The 12296-nt window shown below is 40.4% G+C and overlaps 1 protein-coding gene across 2 annotated transcripts in view; it reads right to left on the reverse strand.

Moving 5' to 3' along the window:
* Positions 1-12296, reverse strand: part of GALNT3 (polypeptide N-acetylgalactosaminyltransferase 3) — a 38219-nt gene that overhangs the window by 1741 nt on the left and 24182 nt on the right. For both annotated transcript variants that reach the window (XM_038751791.1, XM_038751789.1), the window contains exons 5-10: positions 11935-12169; positions 11100-11217; positions 7552-7752; positions 4828-4959; positions 4479-4580; positions 477-629 (exon numbers count right to left, since the gene is read on the reverse strand). In XM_038751791.1, the coding sequence (XP_038607719.1) occupies positions 477-629; positions 4479-4580; positions 4828-4959; positions 7552-7752; positions 11100-11217; positions 11935-12169 (941 nt within the window). The remainder of the gene's footprint in view (positions 1-476; positions 630-4478; positions 4581-4827; positions 4960-7551; positions 7753-11099; positions 11218-11934; positions 12170-12296) is intronic.

Below are 12296 nucleotides of genomic sequence, written 5' to 3' on the forward strand. Positions count from 1 at the left end.
TTCAATGGCAATCTGGATGAAAAGTTTTTTCATTCGGATGGACGTTTGAATAGAGGTAAGCATAGGAAGTAATAGATTCAGTGCATCGTTAATAAACTCTGATGGAATTTTGGCTCTGAAAGTTGTGCTTCAGGTTTTATTCCCAAAAAGCAGCTATCTTTTCAAGGGCCAACAGACCACCTTGCTGTTTTTGCATAGCGTTCTGTAAAAAGTTTGTGGCAGATTATTTTGCTTTCCTTAATTCTCAAACTGTTGAGGTACATTATAGTAAGTTGAATTCACCTTGTGTAATGGAAGTGAACTTTTACAAATAGCAAGTGAAATCAGACTTTTCAGCACAGCTGAGGCAGAGGACATCTGATAGCTATAGTAAGAGAATTACTCAGTTGTATACTATTAGTTAAGTTTGGAAGCATTTACTGCTTAGATTGTACAAAACTAATCCCACCAAGGCATGAACTAGCTGAATTTAATACCTTTCGAAGCTCCCACTTCTGTTCTCCAATAGTAACTGTTTTGTGACCTCTGTAAGTACACGCCTTCAGCTGAACCGGCCCATGCGATGCATGAAGACATAACTCCTTCTGAACGTTATGTCGGATTTCATGCTGTTCCGAGTACTCAAAATACTGTGAAAAAAGAAATTCTATTTCAGACAAAATGGTTCCACAAGCCATTCTCTTGTGGAACAACTGTCAGTGTAGAAAGCCCAGTGAAATGAGTATATGCATAATTTGTTTTCATTGTTGTAATAATAATAATAGCATTTATTAAGCGCTTACTATGTGCAAAGCACTGTTCTAAGCTCTGGGGAGGTTACGAGGTGATCAGGTTGTCCCACTGGGGGCTCACAGTCTTAATCCCCATTTTACAGATGAGGGAACTGAGGCCCAGAGAAGTTAAGTGACTTGCCCAAAGTCACACAGCTGACAATTGGCGGAGCTGGGATTTGAACCCATGACCTCTGACTCCAAAGCCCGGGCTCTTTCCACTGAGCCATGCTGCTTCTCTACTTCTCAACTCATGCTCTGGCTACAAAGTAATACTCTCCTCCCATTTAAATGGGGTACTGTATAATAAATATTCAATTGGAAGCAAAAGAAGAATTTACCTTCATATTTCATGACAAGGGATTTGGGCTACTCTGGATAAGGTTTAGTCATCATTTAGAGAAGCAGCGTGGCTCAGTGGAAAGAGCCCGGGCTTTGGAGTCAGAGGTCATGGGTTCGAATCCCAGCTCCACCACAAGTCTGCTGTGTGACCTTGGGCAAGTCACTTAACTTCTCTGAGCCTCAGTTACCTCATCTGTAAAATGGGGATTAAGACTGTGAGCCCCACGTGGGACAACTTGATCACACTGTATCCCCCCCAGCGCTTAGAACAGTGCTTTGCACATAGTAAGCGCTTAACAAATGCCATCATTATTATTATTTGCCGGCCTAAGTCTCCTTAATGACAGGACCCAGTGGCATGATAATAATAATAATAATTGTGGTATCTGTTAAATGCATACTATGTGCCAGGCACTGAACTAAGTGCTGGAGTGGATACAAGCCAATTGGGTTGGACATAGCTTCTGTCTCATGCGGGGCTCAGCCTCAATCCCCATTTTACAGATGAGGTAACTGAGGCACAGACAAGTGAAGTGACTTCCTCAAGGCTACACAGCAGACAAGCGACACCCCGGTAACCTGATTTTGGAGACGGGCCAGTGGGGAGCAGTTTCAGCCCTAGAGGCCATGCAGAGCCTCTGAAATAAAATCCTCCAGGTCACTTCCAGGAGTGCTGGCTCCTACAGCAGTGTCTGGCAAGAAGCCCACTGACTGCGCAATCTTCTGCCAGGCCTGGGCCAGGCACCAAGACTGAGGAGGGACTGACTCGTCCAGGAAGCCATTTTATGTCTTCATCCTCTGGATGCTTTTTTTACTGTTAAAGCTCTGTCTGCATGTTTGAAGTTTCACAAAGGTGCTAAGAGGTTTAGAAGAGAGAAAATCCAAGTTTGGCAGAGCTGGAATTTGTGAGGGTGTGGGCCCCGTGGTGGGCAATAATAATAATGATGATGGCATTTTTTAAGCACTTACTCTGTGCAAAGCACTGTTCTAAGCGCTGGGGAGGTAACAAGGTGATCAGGTTGTCCCACAGGGGGCTCACAGTCTTCAGCCCCATTTTACAGATGAGGTAACTGAGGCCCAGAGAAGTGAAGTGACTTGACCAAAGTCACACAGCTGACAGTTGGCGGAGCCGGGATTTGAACCTCTGACTCCAAAGCCTGGGCTCTTTCCACTAAGCCACGCTGCTTCTCTCTTCTTCTCTGTTTCATTCATTCATTCATTCAATCGTATTTACTGAGCACTTACTGTGTGCAGAGCACTGTACTAAGCGCTTGGGAAGTACAAGTTGGCAACCTATAGAGACGGTCCCTACCCAACAGCGGGCTCACAGTCTAGAAGGGGGAGTTTGAGGAGAGAATGGTCGTATGCTAGAGAAGTGCCATCACATCAGCCCTATGCTGCCCTCATTCCAGCGTGGCTCAGTGGAAAAAGCCCGGGCTTTGGAGTCAGAGGTCATGGGTTCAAATCCCGGCTCCACCACTCGTCAGCTGTGTGACTTTGGGCAAGTCACAACTTCTCTGGGCCTCAGTTCCCTCATCTGTAAAATGGAGATGAAGACTGTGAGCCCCACGTGGGACAACCTGATCACCTTGTAAATTCCCCAGCGCTTAGAACAGTGCTCTGCACATAGTAAGCGCTTAATAAATGCCATTATTATTATTATTATTATTATTATTATTATTCCTGCCCAGAGAGGGCCTGGAATTCCCACTGTGCGGTATGGGGCAGGAGGTGGCAAGGGGTGCGATGTAGCACTGCCTTGAGATGAGGGCGGTGGGCAACTTAAGGAGCCTCCGATAAGCAGCCTGCAGGGGACCGAAGACAGTGGATCCTCTTCCTCTAGGCTACATGCTGCTCCAACATCTAACCCCTGGACTTTCCACCACAAAAAAAGGTTGCCTTAGGACTCAAAGGGTCCCTGTGGGCCTTACCCTACCCCAACTTGCTCTGCAATAAGACGTACTTTTTGTTCTCTATCAAAATACTAGTTCAGCAGCGCAACCAGTGGAAGAGATTCTGAACTGGTCTCCTTAGTGAAACAAGGCACGGTGTCACTCTTGAAATCCCTTTCCTCCCCGTCCTGTAATCCTGCTCCTAAAATTCTTGGCCATAGAAAAGGACAACTGGAGCAGTCAGGAAGATTAAGGCTTTGGAAATCTTGGGCAGTTGTCAGGTTCTGTAACTGTCCAAGAGTAGACTCCTTTGTGCCAGGGAAAGGAGGAGGGTTTGAAAACAGGAAAACCTGTCAGGAGTTCAGGGGTCACTTTAGTTCGGAACACAGAGCATTAATGTGTCGGTAGATATAGTTATTTACCAGTAAAATCAGGCTTTAGTTGCAAAAAAAATTCAAAAGATTGGTATCTGGTCAAATCATTAGTATGAAGAACTTCAGAGGCAGTCAGTGCCTTGTCATCCAAATCATTAAACACTTAAAGGCTACACTGTGTCAGGCATTCTAATAAATGTGCTTCTTGAAGAAACTCCATAAAAATTAGCAAAGATCTTCACTGAGATATTGAATAACGATCCGGATTTTGTAGATAGGGGAAAATAGTGCTGCTTTCAACAAACAGTGCAGTCTACTCTCCCCCGGAACAGGGGACACGGACACCTGTAGGCAATGCTTTTTCTGCCCCGCTACCTGCCCTCTGATGTGAGAAACTTCAGCAGGAAGAAAGTGGTAACCAAGGGGATAGCATCAGACATCCATCTGGCTTTCAAAAAGGCAAGTTGAGGAGGAATAAAACTAAACTATGAAACGGGGCTTCTTTTACCACTGTTTTATCATTAGAATCATTATCCAAACTCAGCTTCACTGACATTATACTATCCTCCTGGTTCTCCTATCTCTCTGGCCACTCATCCTCAGTCTCTTTGGTGGGTTTCTCCTCTCCATCCCACTTTTTAACTGTGGCAGGTGGCGGGGGTCCCTCATGGTTCAGTCCTGGGTTCCCTTCTATTTTTCATCAACACCGACCCCCTTGGAGAACTCATTTGCTCCTGTGGCTTCATTGCAGTCTCGCATTTCCTCCTGCCTTCAAGAAATCTCTACTTGCATGTCCCGCCATCACCTCATATTGAATATTTCTAAAGTAGACAGAATTCCTTATCTTCCCACCCAAGCCCCGTCCTCCTCCTTACTTTCCCTGCACTTTAGACAGCACCACCATCCTTCCTATTTCACAAGCCCAGAACTTTGGCATTGTCCTTGACTCCTCTCATTAAACCCATGTATTCAATCTACCACTAAATCCTGTCGGTTCAACCTTCACAACATTGCTAAAATCCATCCTTTCCTCTCCATCCAAACTGCTACCACGTGAATCCCAGCACTGTTAAAAGGAAACGTTACTGAAACAAATTTACCTGGTTTCCTCCAAGTCCATGGCATGTATACATAATTAGTGGTTTGGTTCCCTGGTTATCTTCTCCAACATCCAGACATAAGTGTCTGCCTACACTTTTTATCTAGAGGAAATAATTATTTAACATTACATTCAATTCTGGCATTACATATCCAAACATAAATGATTTTACATATGTGATTCCAATAAGACTGAAAAGGGACTAATAAAAAGTTATTACTATATCCTATGTGCTCAGCAAATAATTGACTTATCCCTGGCATTTAAAATAATTTTAAAACCATGGGAAATCTAGTAGCAAATTATAGTTTCAGTTTAAAGAACAGCAAGGCAAAAGATAAACTACTCACATATCCAGATAGCAAAGGATTTAGGTCAGGCACATACACTTCTGGATAAATAGTATTTAGATACCAGGTAAAATTTTTACACTGAAGACGGTGCTTTAACTCAAGCCTTTTTGAAATATCTCCAAATGTTTTCTGAAAGAAAAATAGAATGATGCAAAATGTTTTGAATAATAACAGTGGTATTAAGCACCCAGCATGATTACACTTACATCAAATATCTGAAAGTGCTGTATATTTTTGATGCAGTTATCCCATATTAATCTACAATCCATAAATACCTCAAAAAAAATCTCTCAAACCAAAGCACTCTTGATTTCAAGGCAAATCTGTACATATTCTAAATAAACCCTCTGCAGTTTTTGCCAAATTCATCTATTCCTGTGAAATTTTGTTGTGCTTTTAAAGGAAGGAGAGCCATCCAACTCTTCCTAACACAAAGTTAAACAATGCAATAAGGTGGCAACATACTTCTTCAAACATATGATCAACCCTTCTATATCTCATAATTTTCAATGAATGATTGGAGTGTCCAGTAAATATGGAGGATATAATGAGTAAGGTTATCAAAATCCCTGCTCATGATATTAAACACCTGCAGTCCCAGCCTGCAGGCCATGGTCCTTACTATTCATTTTAAGGCCCTAAATCCCAAGAAAATGTTCAACCCACCCCAATATTTTGGATTTGAACATTTGAATAAGAGTTTTGTCCCTGAGAGATCCAAGTTTATTAGAGCTCTCTCCCTCCTACCTATCCTCACTCTTCTCCCATTACAACCCACCCCACACACTTTGCTCCTTTAACAACAACATACTTCCTGTGCCTTGATCTCATCTCTCTTGCCATCAACTCCTTGTTCACATCCTTCCTCCTCCCTGGAACTCCTCTCCCTTCACATCTGACAGATCATCACTCTCCCCATCTTCACAGTCCTACTAAAATCATATTCATTCAACTGCATTTATTGAGCACTTACAGTGTGCAGAGCACTGTACTAAGTGCTTGGGAAGTACAAGTTGGCAACATATAGAGACGGGCCCTACCCAACAAGGGGCTCACAGTCTAGAAGGGGGAGACAGACAACAAAACAAAACATGTAGACAGCTGTCAAAATCATATCTCCTCCAGGAAGCCTCCCCTGATGAACCTTTCATCTCCCTCCCTTCTGTGTCTCCTATGCTGTTAACTCTGTACCCTCTAAACACTATGATCTTCCCCCAGTACTAATGAACATATCCTTATACTGTGTTACTTCCCTTATGTGTAATCTATTTAGACATCAATCCCTTCTACTAGACTGTTAGCCCCTTGAGGGCTGATTTATTTATTTATTTATTTATTTTACTTGTACATTTCTATCCTATTTATTTTATTTTGTTGGTATGTTTGGTTCTGTTCTCTGTCTCCCCCTTTTAGACTGTGAGCCCACTGTTGGGTAGGGACTGTCTCTATGTGTTGCCAATCTGTACTTCCCAAGCGCTTAGTACAGTGCTCTGCACATAGTAAGTGCTCAATAAATACGATTGATTGATTGATTTATGTCTACCAACTCTACTGTAGTCTCCCAAGTGCTCTCAGCACAGTGCTATGCACACAGTAAGCACTACTGACTGAATTCTCTACCCCAATTTCTGAGAAATACTTTGTAACTGCCATAAATCAAGCTTTTTTGTTTCCATGTAGTGTTTAAGTTTGGTACCATGGTTAAGGGGGTTTTACTTATTCTGTGGGAAAAGTACTGTCTTCAGAGTTTATTAGTCTTAATCACTCTATGTTGGGTTTTTAAGAAAGTGTGTCGTGCTGAAGCTTTCCAATGAGCAAGTGGCTATCTGTAGAATGTGCAATTTACCAGATGTGCCTTCAAGTAAAGACTTGTCCTGGCTATTTTTCCTGAATAACTGGGTGATTATGTGCTTGTCTTAAGGCATGCAATGACTAAGTCACCAAAGAGTTAGGTGGTGGGAAAGGAAAAATAAGATAAAGTTGTCAGATTGCTTCCTCCCCAAGTCAGTTCCCTGTCCACTGAAAAAAGGACCACAAGGAAGACCTCAAGGGACACTATCAACCTATTTAAACCCCAACAAATTTCTGCCTCATAGTTATAAAAAAATAAAATTTCCCCTGTGTCTTTACTAATACATTTTAAACATCTCTGGTTTATATATATATATATATATATATATATATATATATATAAAAATTAATTCTATCCAAGGTTATAATCCCTGCCACTTGTCTGCTGTGTGACTTTGGGCAAATCACTCAACTTCTCTGTGCCTCCGTTAGTTAACTGATGTGTATAATGGGGATGAAGATTATTATCCCATGTGGGACAGGGACCGTTTCCAACCTGATTATCTTGTATCTACCCCAGAGCTTAGTACAGTGCCTAGCACATAGTAAGCACTTAAATACCATTAAAATAAAAAATAAGACTTTCTTATTTTAGAAAAAGAAACACAGAAACCTCTTAAGTATCAAAAATAAATTATCTTCTATTTCCTGACAAGATGAACTACGTTCCATGAGTCCAAAAAGAAAAATGTTTTATACCGAAAGAACATTTTTCTTCTGGGCTCAGCAGGTCCAATTAGAAGAACTGAAGAGCATTTACTCAATTCAGGCATGTACCACAGGATATTAAAAAAAAGTTCTTTGGCCTGCTGAAGTTACATTTCCTTACATTCCCAGAAAAACTTAACACATTTGATATGTCACGCTCACCTGTTTCACAATTCTTGCTGCGTCTGTGTTTCTCCTATAAAATATTTCTTTGAACTCATCCATCCAGACCTCCGCAAGGCGGACTTGATTACGAGCAATCACCTGAGTGCCTTTTGGAAAGGAATGAGGGCTTTTGCTGCGAAAAACATGTCCAACAACAGAGCAAGGCATAATCTCCAACTGCCCACCACATTGCCAAACCTGATAATTAATGATATTTTTGTATAAATTCACAGCATTTGGAAGACTTTAAAAGTCAAAAAAAAAATCAAAGTGCCAATTGCAAGTTTATCTCTAAGCACCCTAAGAAACCAGCCACCTTTCAGAAAAACATTTACACCTCAACTCTGCCAATAAAGTTTGGTGATTTATAAAGCCACCAGCTAGTGACTATAGAAGTAACATGTTCCTTGACTCAGATGTCACATTTACAATAAAGAAATAGGATAGCTTCTAATGCTAACCACTTACACTTTATTTTACAATGCTGATTTTGTGACATTTAATTTCTGAAACATCTTAGTAGTCTACAATGGATTAATTTTTGTATACAATTGAATATGAACTTTAGAAAAATGGTCAATTTTACATTATTCAATCCACACTGCTCCAACCATGTGACACAGCCAATGCGGCCATTTGACACCCCAAGCTCCTGAATAGTAGGTACCCTATAAAGTCTCTTTCAGCTGGGAAGAACCATGGCCTAGTGGAAAGAGCATGGGCCTGGGAACCAGAAGACCTGATGATGATGATGGTGGTATTTGTTAAGCGCTTACAATGTGCGAAGTACTGTTCTAAGCACTGGGGGGGGTGGGGGATACAAGGTGATCAGGTTATCTCACCTAGGGCTCACAGTCTCAATCCCCATTTTACAGATGAGGTAACTGAGACACAGAGAAGTGACTTGTCCAAAGTCACACAGCTGACAAGCAATGGAACCGGCATTAGCTCCCATGACCTCTGACTCCCAAGCCCGGGCTCTTTCCACTCAGCCTGGCTCTTCCACTTGTCTGTTGTGTGAAATCGGACAAGTCAAGTCACTTCTCTGTGCTTCAGTTATGTCATCTGTAAAATGGGGATGAAGACTGCGAGCACCCTGATTATCTTTTATCTAAGCCAGCACTTAGTACAGTGCTTGGGACATAGTAAAACCTGTAAAAATACCATTAAAAAAAAGCAAACCACCATCAAAAATACGACTGCAGCAGGGTTAATTGAGCAACACAGTGCATGATTTTTATGAAATGCTGTGAGTTACTGCCCTCCATCTAGCCATGCAAATTAACCTGGCTCCCTAGGCTGGGAGAAATTAGGCTAAGAGCAATTAGGCTAGCTCTAAAGGAAATCAGGGTGCAAGGTAGTAAGATATGCAACCTGGTCTGATTCTTCTTTAGATTACAAAAGCCCAATCACCATACTATGACAATGGCTAGTAAAAACTTAATTCTCATATTTGAAACTATCTGCAAAGGTGGCTTACATTCATTCGATCGTATTTATTGAGCACTTGATGTGTGCAAAGCACGGTACTAAGCGCTTACATGCATTCCTCACAGTCACAAGTCTTCATAAAAGGTGGTTCAGAATAATTTTACTTTAATTTTCCAACTAAACATATGGAATTCTCTTAAAAGATACATGATATTACTTTTAGGGCCATGGTGGAAAATGAAAAATGAGCCGGCCCTTTGTGTTAAAGCAAAAATCAAATAAATTATTGAATATGGCTAATATCTAGAAACACGTTACATTTTTCTTTACCATCAGTTCTGCTACAACACGGCAAGCGTGTTTTTGAAGAACCTTACTGTAAGGGGAAATATGCAAAGGTATTTAAAGAAGATGCCATAGGGAAAATATGAAAATAGCATTGTATTAACCACTGATGCATTGGAGACTGATGGATCAAGGAGCTGGTGATTTAAAGATAACCCCATGACAAACACTTTTCTATACATTCAGTTCCACCAGAACATGTACTTTTACCCTGCATTTTGAATGGAGAGTTACTGGGGAAGGGGAAATATGCAAAGGTATTTAAAGAAGATGCCACAGGGAAAATATGAAAATAGCATTGTATTAACCACTGATGCATTGGAGACTGATGGATCAAGGAGCTGGTGATTTAAAGATAACCCCATGACAAACACTTTTCTATACATTCAGTTCCACCAGAACATGTACTTTTACCCTGCATTTTGAATGGAGAGTTACTGGGGAATTAGGGAATGTTCTTCAGACAACGTGAACCTGTTTGGATACAGGGTACTGCAAAGGCATTAGAAACCACTTGTTCGCATGCATACAGTGGCTAACCTGAGTACTGGAATATGGATTTTCCCTAGTGTGGAGTTGACCAGAACAAAAATCCCATGTTTTAGGAAAACTAGGGGTAATAGTTATATCCACTACAAGCATAAAGCTTTATAGCCTGGCCACTTGTTATTTTGCTAGAGTGTAAATCTTTGAGGGCAGGGATCATGTCGGCCAACTACATTGTACTATAATCTACTTAGCTCTGCACATAACAAGCACTCAATAAATGATGGATTGATTAGATGCTGAAAAGTTGCAAAAACCAAAATAGAGTCAAAGTACTGTAAAGTCTGAGTCAATAAGGATGAAGCAAAGGCTGGGAAGCATAAAGCATCATTCTTTGTGTATGAGAACAGCTGTTTCTCCTTCTGAGTTTATATGTACGTTAAGATATACTGAGAGCAGAGTCACGTGGTACGAACAATGTTCCCTAAAACTTCTAACATGATACGTGTAAATAGAACAGTCAAGACATGTGATGATGATGATAATAATAATAATAATAATGGCATTTATTAAGCACTTACTATGTGCAAAGCACTGTTCTAAGCGCTGGGGAGGTTACAAGGTGATGAGGTGGTCCCACGGGGGGCTCACAGTCTTCATCCCCATTTTCCAGATGAGGGAACTGAGGCCCAGGGAAGTGAAAGTGACTTGTCCAAAGTCCCACAGCTGACAAGTGGCGGAGCCGGGATTTGAACCCGTGACCTCTGACTCCAAAGTCCGGGCTCTTTCCACTGAGCCACACTGCCATATATGATAGCATATATAGCTAGCTGTACAAACTAAGACTTTTTTGTTGCTTATCAAAAAAGTTTGCAGAATAGTTGTAATTCCAAGATATAATACAAACACAGCTCTGTTGGCCTAAAGAGTTAACTATACAGGCCACACACCTGAAAAATATATGTAAATGTTCTTAATAGAAACAGCCTATTTCCTGAAGCATAATATTTGATTATATTTACTTTCCCTGGCATTCAAAAACTAGAATTGCATTAATTGGTTTTATCTCCCACGGTATTTTAACTGTGCATTCTCAGAGCAGTCAATAGACCAAATTATGTACCAGAGAAAGGAGTTTCTTTTGTTTCAAATTTTCCAGATACTGAATTTCAGAAAGTATTCAAAAGAAATACTGCATGAGAATAACAGCCATAAAATCAATTCGCTGCTTTGTAAAAAATGTCCAAATGCTGAAAATGCTCTACTTTTCAGCCTAAACTTACTCTGAAAGACATTTCTATATTTTCTCCTCCCCAGATTTCCATTTCTTCATCATAGGTTCCAATATATTCAAAATATTCTTTTGATATGGAAAAGAGACCTCCAGCAAAAGTGGGTGTTCTGAAAAAGAAAAACAGAAATGATTATTAAAACGAAATCCAACTTTTCACAGAACCAAAAAATGAAAGTTAATAAAGATTAGAGATAGACTGTCAGTTCTTAAAATGTATCATTAAAACATATGGTCACTCTCTTCAAAATGATAGACAAATTATATTTTTGGAGAGAATAAGTATCTGCCTCTGGCCACAGTTGAGAAGCAGCACGGGCTTTGGAATCAGAGTTCATGGGTTCAAATCCCGGTTTTGCCAATTGTCAGCTGTGTGACTTTGGGCAAGTCACTTAATTTCTCTGTGCCTCAGTTACCTCATCTCTAAAATGGGGATTAAGACTGTGAGCCCCCCGTGGGACAACCTGATCACCTTGTAACCTCCCCAGCGTTTAGAACAGTGCTTTGCACATAGTAAGCACTTAATAAATACCATTATTATTATTATTATTATTATTATTGTTATTATTAACAACATCTAGCTATGGTCTCTGGCAACAAAGGAAGACAGAGCATCCATCAAGGAGAATAAAAATCAATAACCCCACTTCCCACTTGGTGGCATAAGTTTTAAAGAAAAATAGGAGGTGGAGCAAGAAGTTTTTGATATCCCAGTATTTGATATATCCTCAACTGCTTTAAAAAATATGACATAACCTCAATACCAGAAACAAGCCAGTGTAATTTAAGGAATTGTTTAAAGGAAGAAAAATAATATAATCAGTCACCGAATTGGGTAAGTTTCATCTTTTCGTCTTTGCTTTTCATGTTCCGGAAGGGATTCCCAACCAAATGACAAGCTCCAGTCAAAGTTTCCGCGGTTGTGATGATTTCCGTAAGGAGATGGTTTGCCAAATTCAAATGTATTAAGATCTATTGATGCAATATCTGGGCTTACAACAGCAGTATAGTTTTCAGCTATTCTTGCCAACAAAGGCTCTAGCCAACCATAAAAGCATTCACCTATTAGAAAAAGTAGTTTAATTAATCAATTGAACTTTTGAAAAATTTCCTTCCCTAAATGTGAAATTGGAACAAGAAAAATACTATAAACCCATTCAAACTTGGGAGATTTTTTCTTTCTCTTTCC

Source organism: Tachyglossus aculeatus, chromosome 9 (genome assembly GCF_015852505.1).
Source record: "Tachyglossus aculeatus isolate mTacAcu1 chromosome 9, mTacAcu1.pri, whole genome shotgun sequence".
Taxonomy (NCBI): domain Eukaryota; kingdom Metazoa; phylum Chordata; class Mammalia; order Monotremata; family Tachyglossidae; genus Tachyglossus; species Tachyglossus aculeatus.